The following is a 23,433-nucleotide window of genomic DNA, read 5'->3' on the forward strand; positions in this document are numbered from 1 at the left end:
AATTGCTAAATTTTTCTTCCCTGCCCGCCCCTTCTTTTTTTTGCCGCCCATTAAATTTATTTGACTGAAATCAAAATGTTGAACTGGGGTCTGTTTTTGCATATCTGTCCGGAACTTAGTACGGAAATGGGTTTTTTCATACCAGCCAGTGTTGATGTAAACATTCACATGTAAAAAGGGAGAATTGTTCGATGGTGTTCATAATTCGTCTAGAAACATGTGTATTATTGCAATTAGAAAGAGCGTGAACACATATTCAATGGTTAAACTGTCATCTTAGAAAAATCAAAAATCAAATGTTACCCCCCGCCCCCATTTAAAGCTGCACTCTCACAGATTGAACGTTTTGACAACTTTTTTATTTTTTGTCTTGGAACGAGCCAAGTTTTTAAGGGAATCAATGGAAAGCAGTTAACCCTTACCCGCATGATTGTTCCAAATTGTCCCTTTATCGATTACCGCATGATTGTTCCAAAATGCCCCTCTATCGATTCCAGCATGATTGTTCCAAAATGTGCCATGCTTATTTACAGTCATTTATTAACATATCTGTTGCTTATTTTTTCGCAACAAATGCATTTTTGTGTAATATAAACATCGATAATTATATACATAATGAAAAAAGATGATGTTACTATTCAAGATTTTCGGAAAATCGCGACTAAAAGAGTTAGAGGTCAAAAACGTCTTAAAAGTTCACAGCGCATGTTTGACGCGTGCTTGTCTCGTTTTTTAATGGAAAATCCCCAAACACGTCACTAGCTATTTAAAACTACCAATAATTAATAAGACTGCTGACAAAAATTAGATCGCAGATTTTTATATATAAGCTAAAAAAATGATGTTTTTAGCATTTTTCTTAAACCATTAGTAACGGTTTAAGCCATAAAACATTAATTTTCGAACGGAAATATGTAAATCTACAATCTGATTTTTTGTCAGCAATCTTATATCATTTCCAGTGTACCTGAGCACTCTTAAGCAGCTTAAGGTCTACAACAAAGATATCTAATTAAAATGGAGCCCGTGCCAGCAAATTAATAAATTTGATTAATTGTTTGTCAATGAAATAGTAAACATAAGTATAACATAAGTGTTTGAATGCTACACCATTGAAGTTTGAATCGTAAGTGTTTGTATATAGGTAGGGTTACTCCGCACAAACAATTAGGTCAGAATTGTTTAATCAGGTTTAACCCTTAGGCTGCTGATGGCGATTTTAAAGGCTTTGCAAACAGCTTGGAACCAGACCTGAGACACCGAGTAACTCGGCGCCTGGTCAGGTTCCAAGCTGTTTGCCACTCAGTCAATATATCCCCAAAGTTTTATGTAAATTGAAAGAAATTTAGAATAAACCAGAAGTCATTTTTGAGCAGACGACAATTTACCCAGCATGCAAAGGGTTAAGAGTTCAATAACGAAGTAATTATGTCTCCCCCTCTCTGGGGGAGACATATTGTTTTTGCCCTGTCCGGTAGTCCGTCAGTCCATCCGTACGTCACACTTCGTTTCCGATTGATAACTGGAAAACCGCATGACCTAGGATCACCAAACTTGGTAGGGAGGTTGGTCATGAGGTGTAGAAGATCCCTATTGTTTTTGGGGTCACTAGGTCAAAGGTCAAGGTCGCGGCGACCCCCAATGTAAAAAACATTTCCGCTCAATATCTTGAGAACGGTTTGACCTAGGTTCACCAAACTTGGTAGGGAGGTTGGTCATGAGGTGTAGAAGATCCCTATTGTTTTTGGGGTCACTAGGTCAAAGGTCAAGGTCGCGGCGACCCCCAATGTAAAAAACATTTCCGCTCAATATCTTGAGAATGGTTTGACCTAGGTTCACCAAACTTGGTAGGGAGGTTGGTCATGAGGTGTAGAGGATCCCTATTGTTTTTGGGGTCACTAGGTCAAAGGTCAAGGTCGCGGCGACCCCCAATATAAAAAACATTTCTGCTCAAAATCTTGAGAACGGTTTGACCTAGGTTCACCAAACTTGGTAGGGAGGTTGGTCATGAGGTGTAGAAGATCCCTATTGTTTTTGGGGTCACTAGGTCAAAGGTCAAGGTCGCGGCGACCCCCAATGTAAAAAACATTTCCGCTCAATATCTTGAGAATGGTTTGACCTAGGTTCACCAAACTTGGTAGGGAGGTTGATCATGAGGTTTAGAAAACTCCTATATTTTGGGGGGTCACAAGGTCAAAGGTCAACGTCGCTGTGACCTCTAATGTAAAAAAATATTTCCGTGCAATATCAGGAGAATGCTTTGATCTAGTTACATTTTATACCAGTTTGATTGATTGGAAGAACTGATAAGATGTCATAGTATAGCCATGGACAGGATTCTGTGTTTATAAAAAAAAGTCTCCTTAAAGCTTCAACTGAATTTATTATGTCTCCCCAATTAATGGGGAGACATATTGTTTTTGCCCTGTCCGTCAGTACATCCGTCACACTTCGTTTCTGCTCAATAACTAAAGAACGCTTGCACTCAGGAACTTTATACTTGGTATGCTAGTTGGTCATGACTAGTAGATTATATACATAATGAAAAATTTTGAGATCAATAGGTCAAAGGTCAAGGTCGCAGTAGATATTCACTATTTAATACAGGTGAATAAACCAAACTTCACTGTTGGTTTGTCTCCTGTCCATAATTACAAATTTCATGTCCATCTTTTTTTTTCTCAGATACGACCACACAATAGCTTTTTCAAAAAAGTAATCTCTAGTTACTTCATAAATTCTAACCCACTTAGTGTTAGCCCTTCCCAAATTGCATCATCTTAAAAATTAAGCTGTGCGCCTGTCAAGCAATGCAAGATATTGTGACGTCACTTAATTCAGCGTTGACACTGAAATTGCGTCTTTACATATGCAAATGGTAGGCTGGCTATATGTGCACGCGCAGTTATAACAATTTACCTAATCCTGAAGAGTACTCTTTAGAAATAAGTAACGATTTTTCACAAATAAGGAACGAAACATTTTAAAAATCTAGGGCCCCTGATTGGCTGACAATGAAGGGCAAACGCTTTGTACTTTAACAGACCTAGGGTTACTCAGGTTAGGGCTGGAAAGACCTATTTCAGATGATTTTAGTTTACTTCTTTATAATGCTTCCTAAAGAGAGGGCATAAAGTTGCCGCTTTAATCGGGCGGCCAGCCATCTGTCTGTTCTCGCAGGACATTACCCCTATCCACAGTAGGTCAGAAATTGGTCTTTAAAGAAATGTTCGGTATATATTTATTAGTGTCTGTCTGGTCGAGTTTGCTGTAACCAAAGAAGTCAATAAATGGAAGTTTCAAGAAAGAAATGGAACTCCAATCTTGATTAAGACAAATCTCGTTAGAAACTTCAATACCGTAAATGTTTTATTAGATGCACCGGGCTCCTGTCTTCTTTAGGACCCTGCACGCTCAATATGAACCTATTTTCCACATTTAGCAAACTTTTTAATATATGCTTAATTGGCTTATCAGTCATGAACAATTTTAGTTCAGATTAAAATTGAGCATTGTTCAAGTCGCATAAAATATATAAGGACAATAATACCACAATAAGACCTGCTGCTAGGTTGTCAGGTAAGCACAACTTGGTTAGCGCACTCCCTTCTCACCAAGGCGACCTGTTTTTGATTCCCGGCCTGGGCACTGGGAGTTTGGTTTGTGGTCACCAAGCCAGACAAGTGGGTTTTCTCCGGGTTTTCTCCGGGTTTTCTCCGGGTTTTCTCCGGGTTTTCTCCGGGTTCTACAGTTGGCCCCACAACGCAAGACAACACTCTCGAGCAACATTGTGCCAACGAGAGTGACTATATGTATAAGTAATCATAACTTTATTCACAATCATAGTAAAATATATAATGTTTAAACTTTGACCTTCTGCACATCTATTAGGACATGTGCAATTAATATAACCTTTACGGTACTCATGTTTTTCAATAAGTAAAGGAATCAATTTTTACTTGCATTTTCTGCCATGACCTGCGTGTTGTACATGACAATATTTGCTGGTTCTTTCATTTATATATCATTGCCTGACAATATTTCTGGTAATTTTGTGGAACTAGATTTTGATCTTTGTCTCATAAACGTTTTGTCATTAATGTCTGATAATATTTTGGTCAGATTTGTCTGACAATATTTTTATACATCAGCTGACAACAACATGGTCATTTGTTTGATAGAAATATTTCAATAAATTGTCTGACAATTAGTGTTGGGAATCGGTTCCAATTTTACAATCGATAATCAGTTCCACTCAAGTAACCGATATCAATAGTACAATCGTTTTTTTTAAATACTAGATAAAACCTAAAGTAAAGTTTTATCCATGCACATTATTAAACTCTTAATCATTATATGCATATACGTTATGTCTATGATTGAAGTAATTAAGTGTTATATAAAAAATAGTTCATTTTTACTTGATGATCCTTTTTAACCGATGATTGATTTTAACCAAATACAATAGATTGTCGCCAATTTCAGGCCCAACCAATCGATTTTCGATTATAATCGATCATCGGAACATCACTACTGACAATGTTTTGATAATTTGTCTGACAACATTTTTGTTATTTGACTTGCAGTACTTATACTATTTATCTGACAATGTTTTGGTTACAATTGTCGGACATTCTAGTTTGACCATGATTTGTCTGACATTTTTTTGGTCATGTGTCTGACAATATTATAATAATTTGTCAGACAATGGTAAATAAAAGGTAATAATTGTGAACAAATGGTTAGGTCATTTGTTTGACAAATACATGATTAAATGTCTGACAATATTTTAGTCACTAGGATAAGAAAACGTTTCATTGTAATAAGTTGATAATGATTATTATTCATTCGTTGGTCATTAAAATAATAAAATTAATTTCTGGGTCATGTTTAAAAATGCGTCATTGACACAATTAAAATATTTATCAAAACTATTGCCGAAGTTTGAAGCTTTTATGGACAAAATATAAATGATTAGTAGCATAAGTCATTAACATTCATTTATTGTTATAGCCCAAAATAATAACAACCCTCTTAATAAGTGAAACCTATTTGTTGAGATTTGTACTTTTATTAAATTAGGGCAGAACTAGGATTTGACATTAAAGAGAAGAGTTGCACTTTTCCACTCAGAGCTGCTGGGGTTTTTTTTGGCCCCAAACATGCTCCTTGGGGGTCTGTAAAAACATTTTAGCATTTCATTTCTGTGTTTAATTTATGGGGAAAACAAACCACCATTTTTACATGATCAGTTTACTTAGACAATTTGAGGAGGTGGGGCCGGTGGGGGGGGGGGGCAAAGTAGAGTAAATATATATATTATGAGCTATGAGCGTCTTCAAAAATCTGTTAATATAATATTAAGTGTAGTAAGAATTAAGGTGTGGGGTGGGGGGCACCCTGAATCTGCTAGTGATAAAAAAAAAAAAATAATAATTATATATTAAGAGCATCTTAAAATTTGAAGGGGGGCAGGGGGGCTCTTTTTGCGCACCCTGAATTTGCTAGTGATAAATAACAAAATTGAGTAAATATATATTAGGATCAGCATCTTCAAATACTTAATAATAAAATACTGAGTGTGCTTTACGAATTACTCATTAGTATAAAATATAGTAATATATCATTGAGTGTAATAAGGTATCCCTGTTCCAGATCTCGGGCGTGCAAAGGCCAAGCCCAAGTTCTGTAATTGATTTTATTGATGAGATTTATGATAATTCAAATTGTTTGATCCTATAATATCGTGCAAGGAAAACTGCTGTAGATCAAATTTATGAATGCACATTTTGACAATCTGTTCGTTTGAAGTTTTTCATCAAAGAAAAGCACTGTTCATAGCAAGTTTCATGAAGATAGCGCGGACTGTTATTGCCGGTTTTGTATATATCATTCACAATTCTGTTTTATGTTTTAATGTTAATTTCAGCCTTATTTTTTATGAACAGTTTTTAATAAAGTTTAATTTATTACCTTACAGTATATAATAAACGTTTTACAATGCATGTTTTGTCGAGTTATTGACGAATATATAATGTGCTTTGGTCTTTAATCACTTTGTTCCATATTTTAGTAGGGCCAATTTTGAGTCCTGTTTTAATATTTTAAAGCTGCACTCCCACAAATTGAACGTTTTGACAACATTTTTATTTTTTGTCTTGGAACGAGCCAATTTTTGCTAAATCCATTTAAATCAGTTATATAAGACTGCTGACAAAAAATCGGTCGCAGATTTTTATATTTAAGTTCAAAAAATGATGTTTTATGCATTTTTCTTAAACTGTTAATAACTGTTTAAGCCATAAAACATTAATTTTCGAACGGAAATATAAAAATCGACAATCTCATTTTTTGTCACCAATCTTAAATCATTGGTTTGCAGAAATTTATTTTTAAAAAATGCCCTTTCCAAGACAAAAAATAAAAAGTTATAAAAATGGTATATCTGTGAGAGTGCAGCTTTAAAATCTGATTTGTTTCACTTGCTTCTTGTGTGTTTTGATACTGATAGTTTTCGAAGTAAGAATGCCCAAAACCATGCAGTCGACATTTTTTTTTTTTAAATACTAAATTTTATTCAAACTAATCCAGCTAATTTGTATGTGTGCCTTGGGCATGTTACAAGTACAAATCCCTTTAAATTGTTGCATAGATTTAACATATGTTAAGCCTTTGCATAGTACAATTAATTAAAGATGCACTCTTACTCTCAAGTAAGATTTACCGCAATTAATAATATTGTTTTAATATTCCAAAAGGAATGAATAAAAGTCAAAAACATTATGGTTCTTATGAAGGATACCGAGTTTGATTTGAAGAAATGAGCATAAAACACGGTTTTTCTACCTTACAAGACTATAGTAAACCACAGTAAATCTTTTAGCACTCACCAATCATTTAATATTTTTGCGGTCTCTGTTATTAAATACACAGTTACAATTTTGTTATCAGTAATTCATATTTTCTATTAATGCATTATTTAGTAAGTAGTGAAAGGTTTATCAGTCAAAATTTATGTTTGTTATACATGTATATGTATGTATTGATTTTCAATAAGATTGAAGTTTTATGATACTGAATGAGGTGTTTAACCATGGAAACTGTATCATTGACAGGATTCTATATATTTTAAGGGGCATCATAAGTAGATAAATTGTGGTCTCCTTGTCCGGCAGCGTTGTCTGCGACTAAGTCGTAAGCGGCATTAGTGTCACACTTTGTCTGGTCAATAATTTCTGATTTACTTCTTGTAGGGTCTATCAACATTTGTAATGATCAGTATATTTGGGGTCAGTTGGTTAAAAGTCAAGGTCATGATGACCATGACCAGGTGATGGCATTGACAGTGATGATGATGATGATGATGATGATGATGATGATGATGATGATGATGATGATGATGATGATGATGATGACGACTGTGATGATGGTGGTGGTGGTGGTGATGATGAAGATGATGGTGATGATGGTGGTGGTGGTGGTGATGATGAGGATGATGATGATGATGATTGTGGCAGTTGTGGTGATGGTGGTGGTTTGTTGGTGGCATAGGAGGTATGGTGGTTTTGATGATGATGAATATGAAGATTTGTTGATGATGATGATGATGATTAAGATGATGACAAGGACAACGATGATGATGATAATGATGATGATTTGATGATGATGAGGAGGAGGAAGATGATGATGATTTGATGATGATGATGATGATGATGATGATGAGGATGATGATGAATTTAACATTGAAGTTGAACAATCTGAGAATAGCATATATATAGAATAGCAGGAACCCTGGAAGAACTGGCCTAGAAATCTTATTAAAATTTATGGTCTTACAATGCCCTCATCATGATTTGAATGGCTGAATTTAGTCATCAAAATTTGATTTTTCGATGAACGAGCCCAAAGTCATCCTCGTGCTGTAAGTATTGAAAAATCATAAAGCCCTGCTATATAAAATCCAGGCTTCAAGCATATGCTTGCTTGGCAACATTTAACCAGCGCAGTGTTTGCGCTAAGATCAGTACTACTGTGAACTGTGGAAAAAAATGATTTCGAGCCTTACGAATTTTTCTAACAAAACCCAAACAAACTACAATACATTACGTTATTTTACAAAACTATACGACCACAGTCAACAGTTTAATAACGAGCCATTAAGAAAAATGCCAACATCCATAAAAACAAGTCATTTGCTAAAACATAGTAAATTTATTACAACGTACTATAATACTTCATTTGTCAGTATCTAATTACATTTGATTTATGGGTGTAGGGTGTTTTTTAATGGCTCCGGTGAGATGACAAACTTTTATAACCACTGTTAAACATTCAACATAAAAATGTTTTCCTCAGGTCTACACGATTTTTCAGCCATCAAAAAGTAATTAACACCGGGGTTCGGTGGAGAGACACAGGCCTAATTGTACATCGGTTTCAACATAATCATGAAACAATTCCAGCCATAGTTAACAAACAATTAAATCCATTTTAGCCATAAAACATAAGGTCACAATGAATAAGCCTGAAAAAATATTGTGATGACAGCCAATTATATTAATGAATTTATTTTCTTACTGTTCACATAACAGTTTTGCATTCAGCTACCATGGTATTTACACTTTGTGGTAAATTATAACAGCGTGTTAACCGTCAACCTGACAACCAAAAAGTATACAGTACTGTACAATAAACCATGTTGTTTGTACTAACCATCGTCATCATTGTCATTATCATCATCATCATCATCATCATCATCATCATCATCATCATCATCAACATCATCATCATCATCATAACAATACATTGATAACATGTTATAATGTCATTAGCCAATCACACAGCAACAAAATACTGAAAGCTTATAGTAATGATATTAAAAAATTGTTGTCTTTGAAGATGATATTTCAGCAAATATCAACAATTCCTGATGGTTTCCAGCTGTCAGTATCTTAGTGTGAACACTCCTTATGATTTACCACACTTTATTTCATAATAAAAAAATAAAAAAGTTGTAAAAATGGTATATCTGTGAGAGTGCAGCCTTAAGAAAAAATCTCACAGTGAAAAGTTCAATCGAGACATTAACCGTAAGGTCAAATTGCTGGCTATCCCTGTATAATTTCTTTTTTGTGTGTGGTAGATATATCTGAGAATTTTCCTGAGGTTTGTTTTGCAGTGTAGTTAATATGGCATAGCCTATCTCTTCATAAATCATACTCACCCTCTGGCTATAAAACCCCTTGACTTTTGGCTTCATGCCATTTATAATGGCTGCTTAATTAACAAGGGAGGTAATATGAGTAATTTATTGGTTTGGTGTGTGGGAGGTTGAATGAGTTGTCTTTCTTAGAGATTTTGTATATATTGACAAATGAGTAAAAATTAGCACACTATGTGTATACAGTATATGATCAAGATTTGGGATATTATACAAACAAAAAAGAGAGAGTTCAATAACTGAAACTATCTATGCATTTTGTTAAAGATTATTCCATTGCAGAATATAGAAACAAGATTGTTTTTGTTAACAGCAACAGCAGCACCAGCACCATCAGCAACAACAACAGAAAACAGAACTTTTTTGTTTTATAACAAAGACACAACCACAATATGTGAAATGATTGTTATAATAAAAAAGTTATTTTAATAGAAAAAAACTATTGAAATAAACCTTGACTATTAAAATTGATACTTAAAAAACAAAAATTGTTGTAATAGAAAAAATATTGGAATAACTTGTTTATTAAAATTGATAGTTGTACAACAAAAGTTGTTTTAATAGAAAAATATTGAAATAATTTGACTTTTAAAATTGAGATCAAGACTTTTTATAAATGAAAGAAAAAGGATGAAATAAACAAAATGGTAATAAATTCCTGAGTTATAATTTCATTATAAAAACACTTTCAACCACCTAAAAGTACAGTGTATAGAAATCAATTTTAATCATTGTATGGGAGAGGAATGTCATATCGCTGAGAATAGTCTGTTATCAAACTCTTTATTGAAAAATTCAATGTAAATATTGACATTCTATAAACGAGATTATATTGCTTCCATTCGACTTTCATCCCACCGCTCTTTAAGGTCAGGGCCTTTAACGTTCGTGGGGATATAAAGATCAAACTTATTACGTTTACACTGGTATTTGATTTTTTGTTTACAATTGTGAAGGAGTGGTGGATTCAATCGACCAATCTGTGCTTGAGTTTGTTTTTAAAGGTGTTTGTTCAGTCGAGCATGTATGATTTTGATGATAAAAAGACGGGTGAAAACAAATAATGCAAATGATATTAAGATGTTTAAAATGTGGCAGGTACAGATAATCTTTTTTATAGTTCGCACCTGTCCACGGGCATATTAAATTAAATCTGAAGATTTTTTTTTTTAATAGTACATCCTTAAAAAAGTGATGGCTTTCTGAGTTTCATAAGGAATTGAAATGCATGTTTTTTATACTTAATAGTAACAGAAAAGTTTCGTAGAAGAAAATATAAACAAACATATTGTCCAGTGGTCACTGGGTATTTAATATTGGTCTTTCATCTAATCTGAGAACGATGTAGCTATTCAGATTGTATGATGTACATGTAAATAAAATGGCCAGTATTCAAAAAAATCTTAAATCTTTTTTTAACTAGTTTTAACTAGTCGAATTCTTAAAATTTTCATAGTCAAATTAAAAAATAAGTATAAGTGATTTTTTGATAAAAGTATGTATATTCTTTAACATCAATGAAAATAAAGTATTTCAGGTATAATGAAGAAATTATATCAAATAACCAGTGGAATACCTGACTTAGGCCAAATGACTTTAGTTAGGAAACAACTTTAATAAATTGTTTAAAATATTTTATGAGTACCGGCCCAGACCTATACAGTGAGGTCAATCATTTATGACCATAAGAAAAACTTAAGTTTCATATTGAATAAGGCCCCTGTTTTAATAAAATTATTCTTTGGTTATATCATGAATGTTAGATAATGTACTTTTAGATTATATTTTGATGATATATAGCCTTTATATCTATTCAATTACAATAATAGCTCAATTCAAAATGTCATTTGCATTGAATACAATTTCACAGAGGAAATCAGTGATATCCTAGAAGAAGTCCAAGGCCACTTAGGCAAAGCAATTTTATTCTAGTGTTTCTGGTAACATCGATAAAATTACGAGGTAGTGTTGGTAGAGCTTTGAAATAAATTTAAACAATTATAGTTTAGGCCTTATATAAAAAAAAACATTTGGTTCCGCTTACCCGACCCCACCTACGAAATAAAGTGTGTTTTAATATTTAGGTTAAAACCTTGTACGCTCAATACAGAAAAATTACTTTAACACCATTCTCCAGTGATGAAAATAACGTTCTTTAATAAAGCCTAATAAAAAGAATAGAAAAAAATAAAAGCTTACCTACCCTACCTGTTTTTGAAAAGGATGTAACCCTAACCAAACCATTTTATTTTTTTGGCCGAATAGTATTACCGGTTGGCAGGAGTCTTCTTTTACTGGTTTGGAGATATTTACCCAAAAATTGGCTCATATCAAGATAAAAAAATAAAAAAGTTGTCAAAACGTTCAATCTGTAAGAGTGCAGGTTTAATTCAGAAGTGATCACATATTTTTTGTGCGTTAATGCTGTATGCCCACAGGAGAACATGCAATCGCATTCAATGATGTCCTAAAGTCGTATATCATTGGTTAAATGATGTTGCACTACTCCAATCAGATCGCAAAATTGATAAAAGAACAATTGTGTCATTATTCCCGACATTTCTGTTTATGCAATATGAACGTCCAATCTTCTCTATACAATAGACTGTGTCATTGTTAATATTTTATAAAATGAACAAAACTCAAAAAGTATTCAATATAGTTTTATGAAAATCAGAATGCATGTTGAGCATATAATGATTGCTGTAATAGGAACCATATCACTGTAACGGCTAGAACATTAAAAATTTGTTGAGTTATCACTATAAATGGACTAATTCATGTTTTTGTAAAAATGTACTTTATCGTTTGACGAAATAAAGTGTGGTAAAATTCATTGGGTTATCACTTAAATGAGGTTTGCTCATGTTTTTACAAAATGTACTTCTATTTTGTATGATGAAATAAAGTGTTGTAAATCATCAGAAGTCTGTGTTTTTTGTGGTTTTAACTGCCGTCTCAAGGTTGTTTCCCTTTGTGAAAAAATGTCCATTTTCCCCAAAGAATTATAATTTTTCCAAATTTGATAAATGCATATTACTTTAATGAATAAAAATGCAATGAATTTCTTGAAAAATAAACAAAATCTTGACAAGACAGACTCTTTTACAGCATAATGTATACATAAAAGGTGAAAACATGTATATTTGTCATTATATAGGCTATTTTGGCCTGATTTTTTATTTTCCCAATGACAACTTTCTCCCCTTTTTGCAAGGCATAGGTTGTGGAAATTATTCCAAAAAAATCTCATTGAGTGTTTAAACTAAGATACTGATAGCTGGAACACTTCAACAAATGATGATAATGCTCATGTATTGTCTTTGGAGTCCATGATTTTGAATAGCATTAGAAACTCGATTCAACAAAAGGCTTTAAAGTTGTTGTTTTTCAAGTTATCCTTATGTTTGTGTATGAGTCCTTGTGGGCGTGTGGTTTCGTTGTCAAGTTTTCTAATTTTTCCATGGCTGTACCAGCATGTGTTTGCACCCACCTAACACCAGATTATTTTTTCTGTACTTGTATAAGTGTATGGTGTATTCGCTATCAATGAGTAAAAGAGTTATAAGTGTGTTCAGATGCATTACTGGGAAAACATTTTTTGGTGCCAAAACTTGAGCATAAAAGTTCTCTCAACTGCACCACTCTTGTTATAAACTGTTACACGGGTTGAACCAAATTTAATGTCACTTGAAGAAAAGGCAGAGCAAATTACTCTGATATTAGTAAATGTTGAATTATCTCCCTTGTTTGACTGATTTAAGTAATTGTTGAATTATCTCCCTTGTTTGACTGAGAACCCCCCCCCCCCCCCCCCCCCCCTTAAAAATAGCATTGATGTTTGCTCTGCACTGCTCTCTTAGAACCAAATTTAATGTAACTTCAAAATGAGGCAGGGAGGATAACTCTGATATAAGTAATTTAAGTAAATGTTGAATCATCTCCCTTGTTTGCCTGAGAACCCCCTACCCCTTAAAAAATAGCATTGATGTTTGCTCTGCGCTGCTCTGGTTATTAACTGATACTGGGGCTGAACCAAATTTAATGTAACTTCAAAATGAGGCAGGGAGAATAATTCTGATATCAGTTATCGTCATGTAATTCCCTGTCATGTAATTATTAACTGTTACAGGGGTTGAATCAAATTAAATGAAACTTCAAAATAAGACAGAGAGAATAACTCTGATAGTTGTAATTTTTGTGTTATCTCCCTTGTTTGAAAACAAACTAGCGTTGACAATTGAATTAACTCCCTTGTTTGACAGCAAATTAGCGTTGAAAATTAAGTTATCTCCCTTGTTTGACAACAAACTATCTTTGACGTTTGATCTGTGCTGCTCTTGTTATAAACAGTTACAGGGTTCGAACCAAAGAGAGAAACCTGATTGCAGTGTATCAACTCTATACAAAATGACAAGAAAAGGTTAACTTATACTAATAAATAAGTCCATCTTTAAATTGCCTGACTTATCCTTTTCAGGTTTCCCATGGGTCTGGGTTCCGATTCGCCAACAAGAAGATGGTGACGAAGCCAACTATTCAGAAACCTCGCAGATTACCTTATGACATTGACCAGCTCGCAACTTGGCTTAAAATGAAATTCCCCGTGTTGACATCGTTTACGACACTGGATGGCGGACATAGCATTCGACTGGAAGTCGGAAAAGGTATGAATTGGTGATAAATTTGTGTAGAAAAGTCTTTTGTAAAAAAAAGTAAGTTTTAAGTGATGAACCTTTAACTACTTACTAAATAATGGATTTATGTCAAATATTAATAACAGATAACAATATTGTAACCGTGTATTAAATAGCTGAAAAACCACAAATATTACAGTAAATGATGGGTCCTTAAACATTTACAGTGATCAACTATTGACTCGTAAGGTAGAAATACTGTGTTTTCTGCACCTTTTAAATTAAACACGTATTCTTTCGTAAGAACCAATGTTTTCGATATTAATTCATTCTTTTAGGTAACAACAGGATTTAGATATGGTTATTTTGGGAGTGCATCTGTAGAGGTCTAATAAAAAAATTGTTTTTCAAGAGAAACTAAATGGCCAAATTTGATTTCAGCTTCTTCACTTCCTGAGGCAATATCCGACACCCCGTGTGACGTTAACAGAGCAGACAACACAGCCCTTAGTGCTGGAGCAACGATGGCCTTAAAACAGTCCATTAACGGATGTCTTCTACCACATAGATTTTCTTCTCAGTCAAAGTAAGCAATTATAAATGAATAAATGATAACAATGATAAATAAATAAGTAAAAAGGTAAATAAAATAAATAATAAAATAAAATAGATTAAATAATAATTTTGATGATGATGATGATGATGATGATGTCAACAATGATGATGATGATGTCAACAATGATGATGATGATAACAATGATGATGATGATAACAATGATGATGATGTCAACAATGATGATGATGATAATGATGATGATGTCAACAATGATGATGATGATAATGATGATGATGTCAACAATGATGATGATGATGATGATAATGATGATGATGATAATGATAAATGAATGAATGAATGGATGGATGAATGAATGATGAAGGAAAAAATAACAATAATAATAAAATAATAATAATAATAATAATAATAATAATAATAATAATAATAATGATAATAAAATAATAATAATAATAATAATAATAATAATGATAATAAAATAATAATAATAATAATAATAATAATAATAATAATAAAATAATAATAATAATGATAATAAAATAATAATAATAATAATAATAAATAAAAATATAAGTTGTAAAATATAGTTGAAAATCAGTTTTAGTAGACACAATGTATCATCTCAGATGTAACAGGTGTCAGCAATATTTTTTTGTATAATGAAATATAAGATCCATGGGAGGTATATCTGATAGAGTGAAAACTCATCATGTAGTTGGGACCTCGGGAAATACGTCCCACTTACATTTGATATATAATACAAAATCCAAAAACTATACAACTTCACCGAAAAAAATCTAAAAAAAAATGACATTGCCAGAACATCGAGATTACAGAGTTTGACTATATAAATATACCAAGAGGCAAGTAATGAATGGATCGGCATTAAGATTTAGAATGTAAACATTAAATTGAATGCTGGTATACTTACATTCTTTTTAAAATTATATCAAATTATTATAACGAATTATTTTCTAATGGAGCAAGTATGCGACGCAAATCTGTAATGCTTATGTTTCTACCCTGCAGGTTGGTCTATGTTGTGGAACTCGGCAATGTTGGAACACTTGAGCCATACCTGGTCAGTCTGGAAGTCACCTTGGAAACGCCCCCAATCCCCAAGGGACGGCGCCCGAGATCAAGGAAGCCCGAATCTGGGCGCGTATTTTGGCTCGTGCTTAAATCGCCACCTAACGTGGAGTGGCACGTGCATTCAAAGCAGAAGGATGAGTTTATTATGATTGTGGTAAGTTTAGGAGTATGACACAATGTTACTGAAACGTAAGATGAATAGGCATACTTGCCATATCTCCCAGCTAGGGGAAAAATTTCCCGGAATTTTGACCCATCTCCTGGTCCCCCATCGGGGGAATAATATCCTTTGGAACTCAAAAATAAAAAATGAAAAAAAAAATGACAGTAGAAAGTGTCCATAATAATATGATTGTAAAATTCCATGAAAACACTTTCTGTAGCTTCTTTGTACCATCAAAGACCATGTTGACCTAGTTTAGTTCAAACCTATTTATTTAAGAACGATTGTGAAACAACATTATATTAATCACTCTCGTTGGCCCAATTTTACGTGAAAGTGTGGTCTTGTGTTGTGGGGGAAACCTGAGTACCTGGAAGAAACCCACTTGTCCGGCTTGGTGACCACAAATGAAACTCACATGCTCCAAGATCGGGATTCGAACCTGGGTCGCCTTGGTGAGAAGCGAGTGCGTTAACCACTGCGCTAACTGGACAACCAAATGTTGACCTAGTCCCAAAATTGTTGTAATAATAACTGTGTTGCTGGATTATTTCATAAATGATAAAATCAATATGTTCTTAATTTTGCTGCGTAAAAATTCCCTGGCCTTCTATCGAAATCCCCAGGTATTCAGACCAAAACCCCCTTGGAAGCCTCTCAGAAATAGTGCATGTATGAAAATTATATGAGTGGTAATTTAATACGATATTCATTTTGAAATTTTATCAAAAAACATGTCGAATATTTTTGACATGGTGGACAAAACATCCCACATCATTTTGACAGGGTGGTAAAAACATCCCATCCTGTACATTTATAATTAAAAAACTTATTTGTAATGTTTCTGTTTCTGTGACAAATAAATCAAATTGATGAATAGGCACTTTATCAAAGTCCATTGATACGGTAATTTTCTGTTTAAAGCTTTAACGGTTTTAAGCTACATATTAAACACACTTTAAAAAAATGAATGTCGTGTGTTTTCCAACTGACTATAAAATCAGTATGTTCGGCGCCTATTTCTAAAGTAGGGTTGGGTTACCAGAACCAAATGGGTTTCTTTTAGGGAACCATTAATAATTCAAATAATTGGTGGAATAAACACATTTGTCATGGTGATAAATGTTATCGAGGCTGACAAACATTTATGTGAGCTTGTATGTCAAAGATGGCATACCAGTATGGAGTGTTTTGTCCACCTTGTCAAAATAAGTCTGGATGTTTTGTCCACCTTGTCAAAATAAGTCTGGATGTTTTGTCCACCTTGTCAAAATAAGTCTGGATGTTTTGTCGACCCTGTCAAAATAAGTCTGGATGTTTTGTCCACCCTGTCAAAATAAGTCTGGATGTTTTGTCCACCTTGTCAAAATAAGTCTGGATGTTTTGTCCACCTTGTCAAAATAAGTCTGGATGTTTTGTCCACCCTGTCAAAATAAGTCTGGATGTTTTGTCCACCCTGTCAAAATAAGTCTGGATGTTTTGTCCACCCTGTCAAAATAAGTCTGGATGTTTTGTCCACCTTGTCAAAATAAGTCTGGATGTTTTGTCCACCTTGTCAAAATAAGTCTGGATGTTTTGTCCACCTTGTCAAAATAAGTCTGGATGTTTTGTCCACCTTGTCAAAATAAGTCTGGATGTTTTGTCCACCTTGTCAAAATAAGTCTGGATGTTTTGTCCAACCCGCTTAAAGGATGTGGGATCTTTTATCCACCTAATTAAAAAATGGCATTGGATATTTTTTCCCTTGGATGTGTTATCTGACTTGTCAAAATCTGTTGGGATGTTTTGTCCACCCTGTCAAAATGATATGGGATCTTTGGTTCACCTAGTAAAAAAAGGCATGGGAAATTTTGTTCATGGTATGTTTTGTTCGGCTCCCATCTTGAAATATTCTCGTATTTAATGTTCCAATAGGCAAACAGCGATGTGGACATGTCGGGACTTGAGATGGATGTCGGTGTTCGCTCTGAGTTGCTGGAAGAATCTGGTCATGATCTGCTTCGCTGGGTTGAGTATTATCTAGGGCCTATAGCGATGTATGCGGCAGTCAACAATTCAAACCACATACAGATTTCGGTGCCTCATTCAGGTAAGTAATATTTGGGTCAAAAGCAGCACTCAACAATTTAAGGTGCCAAATGAAAAACTGTGTTCTGGTAATTCTATTAAACTTTAATCTTATTTGAATGCATTTCTTTATTATCTTCCAGGTTCTGTGTTGCATTATTGATACGTTATATGATTTGCATTTTGTCGTAAAATAGGTCTGCGAGCTAGTATTGAAATTTATGTATATCTGACGTGAAATCAATTTTGTTGTATCTTGCATCTGTGTGAATTTTGAATGACTTGAAGAGAAAAATACAAATTGCAATTCGAGGAGTGAATGCGAAAAGGTTCTAAGTGACATTAAATAAGGAAGAAGATAGAACCTTTTCACTTTCACCCCTCAAATTTATTATTTTTTTATAGTAACATCTGTATGTATTTTCCGTCATTAATTATGCATATTATTAATCAACAAGGTGTATCGTTATAAAATGGTACGAAAATTATCTGGTATTGCAATACATAAAAAATTAACATTATCACCAATGGCGCAAAAAATGGCAATTTGATTTTAACTCTAGATACCTCTTAAAAGAAAGTTTATTTATAATTACCTCTAATTTTCATTATATATATATCCATATGAATTCCTAATTTAGACCATTTTCCTGCATATTTACATGTTTTTGTCGGGGCTTCGGTTAAAATTATACTGTATTGCAATACATTAAAAATTAACATTATCACCAATGGCGTGGTAAAATGGCAATTTGATTTTTACTGGATAACTCCTAAAAAAATTGACAATGTTTATTAAAAATCAACTCAATTTTTCATCATATTTATCAATATGAATTAATAATTTAAACAATTTTCTTGCATATTTACATATTTTTGTCAGGGCTTCCGTTAAAGGAAGTTTGGAAGTATTTTACTCTCTAGAAATGAACCAAAACTTCCAAAATAGACTCTTTGGAAGTACAAAAACTTCCATAACTTTCGAGAAAACTTCCAAAGTTGTATGCTTAGAAATTCAAAATATCAAAACCTGGTGTCAATGTTACTTTGTGGTCACATTTTCAATCAGTCTTGAAGTTAAATGACTTATTATAATATTGTGAAATTGGCAAATTATCATTGCAAATTGTTTGATTTTTAACATAATAGAACAAACTGTAGTGTTCAAGAGACTTAAACTTCTACATTTTAGTGAAACACTTCCAATATGGATTGTAAGGAAGTTCAGACTTCCATTTTCAAATTCTTAATACTAGCCCTGATTTTGTTGAAAAAACAGTGATAATTGTACACTGCAATCATTAACAAGGTTAGGTCTTACGTTTTGTGTCATTCAGACAATTTCCAATAAATCTTGCTTGTCTTACAGACGAGAAGCCAAAGTTGACGCCTCGCCACATTCAGGAGGTGTTACGGGGGGCAATGACCGTATCCTGTGACACTTCGAGTCTCACCGTTGCTCTGCCGAGGAAACTGCTTGAGGTATTTAAAGTTGGTTTTTGTTTGTGTGGAGGTTTGTTTTTATTTGAGATTATTAGGGCCGATCGTTCAGAACTTTGTTAAAGTTAACAACGTTGTTAACGTCATCGTTGTTAACTTTTAAATCGATACTGCTTTGGAAGTTTAATGGATACATTTGTTATTTGCTGTATTTTATCAACATTCTAGACAACTGCTTCAGCTGTTCTGATTATTTTTAAATAGCTGAGCACATCATCAAATTTTTTATGTTTAAAAGTTAACAACGATGTCATTAATCATGTTGTTAACTTTAACAAAGGTCTGTACAATCGGCCCTTAAGGTCTGCTTGCACCCAGTGATTTTTTTCGGTGCTATTTACCGCCTTCTAAAGACCGTTTCCCCTTGCCAAAAAATAACCATTTTTTCCATTTTTTTTTATTTTTTTCTCAATTTGATTAATGTAGATTACGTTAATGAGTAAAAAAAAAAAACAACAATGAATTTCTTGAAATATTAACAATATCTTGGTAATACTTACTCTTTCACAGCATAATGTATGCATAAAAAGTTAGAACATGTTTATTTACCATTATATTAGCTATTTTGGCCTGATTTTATATTTTACCCAAAGTCAACTTTTTTTCCCAATTAGCAAGGCACTTGCGGTAATAATTCCAAAACAAATCACTGACCCCTATTGGCTGCATTATGGCTTGACCACACCGTGAGGCCATCCAACGCTATTTGTAAACTTACTGGGATTTACATGGTAGACTACCGTAGTATATTTCGAAAAATGCGCAAAAACTGCGAAAGATAATTATATGTCTTGTAAGCGATGTGAAAAATCAGTAAGTAAGATTCAAGGGGTACGTCCGGCCCCCTTGAAAATCGTCCAAGTTTATTTTTTTATTTCAAAATTGGAGGTAAAAAAGTCATAATACATGCTCAAAATGCACCACATCTTATTTTAAATGGTTTAATTTTCTCCAGAAAGTAACTTTAAAAGGCCATGCAAACCGTTTATGCCATATACTTTAAGAAATTAGAAAGGGGCGCATGTCTAAAGGCCACGCCTCTAAGTCCCGCCCCCTGTAATGTCATTTCCTGGACCCGCCCCTGGTTCTCTTTAATGTGAAAAAAATACTAGATTGTAAACAAGGCATAAAGATTATTTGACATTTTTTGCATGAACTTCTGGTTAAAATGTCAGCTTTTGAACTATTTTCATAAAGATTACAGTTTCTTAAATTGTTGTAAATATATACAAAAACAAATAATGTTTCATTTATTAGCTAAAAGCGATAGAATTCAGAAAGAGAATCAGCCATTTAAGAAGTCATGATGAGCTATTTGCGAAATAATGTTTCAGTTTTATGTATCATGAAATTGTGATTATTATTTATTTATGGCTCTAAAAGGATCTTCAAGACAATATTAACAATAAAGCTAAAAGAAAAGAAAAGATATGAATGACATTTAAGCACTGCACCTACGACTTTTGTGATGCTAAGGCCAAAAAAAAAAATGGTTTGGTTAGGGTTACATCCTTTTCAAATACAGGTAGGATTGGTTTTTTTGTTTGCTTTTTAGACTTTATGTAAGAACGTTATTTTCACAATTGGAGAATGGTGTTAAAGTAAGCTGTTGTATAAAGCTTAAATGGTGTGGTTAAGTAAGCTGTTGTATAAAGCTTAAAAGATTTAAACTAACACCTAAAACAAATAAAAAAATATATATTTTTATTTATTTTTAATTTATTTTTTTGTTTTCCAACTGGTTATAAAATTACTACAAACTTGGAACAAATAAAAAATAATGTATTTTTATTTATTTTTCATTTTTTTTTTGGTTTACAAACTATTTATAACAACACTTCAAACTTAAAAAAAAAAAAAATAAAGTATTTTTATTTATTTTTAATTTAATTTTTTGTCTAACAACTGATTATAAAAACAGTAGGGTTGGCACATATTTCTTAGGTAGGAACTGGTAACCTGAACCAAATGTTGTTTTTTTTGGCCTTATTACTTATACAAAAGCTATAACATTTACTTGAAAACATGATACAAAACAGCTAGTTTTCTCCCACCTCAGATAAGTAGATCCACTAATTTAACCATGCTAGATATTCTTATCTTGCCCACGGGCGAAGATAAAATGCCCGTATGGAACTCCATTTACCACATTGTAATTACCTCCCTTGTTGAAGACTGTCGTAAGTAGCATCAAGGAAATCTTGTCTTATGGTAATATTTAGAACGCTAATTAATTATTTCTCGCTTCAAATGTCACCATAAAACAGTTTTCACGCACCATTCAATAAATAATGCTTCATTCTCCTTAGAACTATTTAAAAAGACTATTAACATTAACTGGATCACTGCGCATATATCCATGACAACCACATGCTATCGCATATACATACGCTATTATTTTCACTAAGCAAAAAAGAGTTCCAGCAAAAAATACAATTTTACTTAATTTTGTTTAACTGAGGTGGGAGAAAAAGCATCTACCATAGCCGCTCGTGTAAGATAGGTTCATCCCGACCCTCACGCAGGGTGTTTTGCGGAAACTCTGTAAACCTCGTTTCCGCAAAACACCCTACGCTCGGGTCGGAATGAACCTATCTTACACTCTCGGCCATGGAAGATACTTATAATCTCACCCTCATGATTACAGGCAAATTACACCAATTTGGAAATGCCTACTTATTGTTACATGCCTTATTAATATTTCTTTTAATTTACAAATGACTGTGAATCGAAGCATGGTATAACCATTTCAAGACAATTGGCTTCATTCCGTTTTTAATAGGTTTTGAAGCTAAATGGTTTGTGTTTAAACAGGCTGAACATGCCAGATCTACTTTTTCATTTGGAACTCCTCGGTCATTTTTATTGAAAACAACCTCGGATGTATTTCGACGGTTTACATACTCAGAAAACATTATGTTTACGTCTCTTGCAAGTAGATCGCATAGTTATTTAATTTAGCAGTTATATAACTTAATGACTGAACTCTTAGGAATCTTAATTATGTTTGCAATTATACACTTCACTGGCAATCAATTTAAACTTAGATCAATAATAGATACAAGCTAAAACACTACATTTAATAAATGACATAATTAAAAAAATTACGAACTACTTCAATGTACCAGCATACATCTGAGGTTGTTTTCGATAAAAATGGCCGAGGAGTTCCGAATGCTACTTTTTTTGTTTACATTTTCACCACATTGTACTCATACACACGATATGGTCATTTTACCGAATACGCAGTGGTTACATTCAACCAATTTTATTTTTATTTGGAGAAACATTTCTTCTTTTCTAATGTGGTTTGATGTTGAGTGCACTAGAGAAGCTTTCTCTCCATAGATGGTGTTGGAGGTCATAGAGGACAAGAATTCAGTGTTATATTGTGTTCAAATTGATCAATTGACTATAGAATATATAGGACAATTATTCAGTGTGGTCTTAACCTTAAAATAATACAGTTCCCGCAACAGCTTGTATATAATTTCAATAAATCAGGTAGCAGATGCAGTAGCTATTAAATATGACGTATAACCATTATTTATTTCATGGTTTCCAGTGGTTTATTGAAATATAAGGATGGATTATATTTTGATAATCTCTATGTCCGAAACTGTGATTATATCGAGATATAATTTCACTGTTTTCTCAGATTTTACCCGTTTCATTGTAAAACTAGTGACATAAACGCATACAATGCCAGGAAGAAAATGCAACGACATGACTTAATTCTTATTCCAATATGACGTCATTTAGTTGACATTTCGCGCCGTTTTCCTATTAAATATCAATGAAATTTTGTTTTTGTTAAATAAATCACATAAAATAACAATAATTTTTTTTTTTTTCAGTGTTAGATTACAATATATATCAAGTCATGAACTGCGAAAGAAAATATTACACTTGTTGCTAAGCCATTTGTGAAATGTTACTTAGGCCTAAAACATTTGGTTTGGGTTACCCGACCCTACCTACGGAATAGGCGCCAACCCTACTGTTTTTATAGTCAGTTTGAAAAAAAAATGAAAAACCAAAAAAAATAAATAAAAAAATAAATCTTTTTTATGCCCCCAAAGGTGGGCATATTAAAATCGCACCGTCCGGCCGTCCGGCCGTCCGGCCGGCTCTGTAACTTTCCCTTGTATGGACAGATTTTAAAATAACTTGCCACATG

General features: G+C 33.2%; 1 protein-coding gene across 1 annotated transcript in view; it reads left to right on the forward strand.

Moving 5' to 3' along the window:
• The window catches only part of LOC128224280 (uncharacterized), a 76,578-nt gene that overhangs the window by 40,524 nt on the left and 12,621 nt on the right, over positions 1-23,433 (forward strand). The window contains exons 5-9 of the mRNA XM_052934088.1: positions 13,701-13,887; positions 14,299-14,443; positions 15,461-15,677; positions 17,601-17,775; positions 19,123-19,235. Coding sequence (XP_052790048.1) covers positions 13,701-13,887; positions 14,299-14,443; positions 15,461-15,677; positions 17,601-17,775; positions 19,123-19,235 — 837 coding nt within the window. The remainder of the gene's footprint in view (positions 1-13,700; positions 13,888-14,298; positions 14,444-15,460; positions 15,678-17,600; positions 17,776-19,122; positions 19,236-23,433) is intronic.

Source organism: Mya arenaria, chromosome 17 (assembly GCF_026914265.1).
Source record: "Mya arenaria isolate MELC-2E11 chromosome 17, ASM2691426v1".
NCBI classification, from domain to species: domain Eukaryota; kingdom Metazoa; phylum Mollusca; class Bivalvia; order Myida; family Myidae; genus Mya; species Mya arenaria.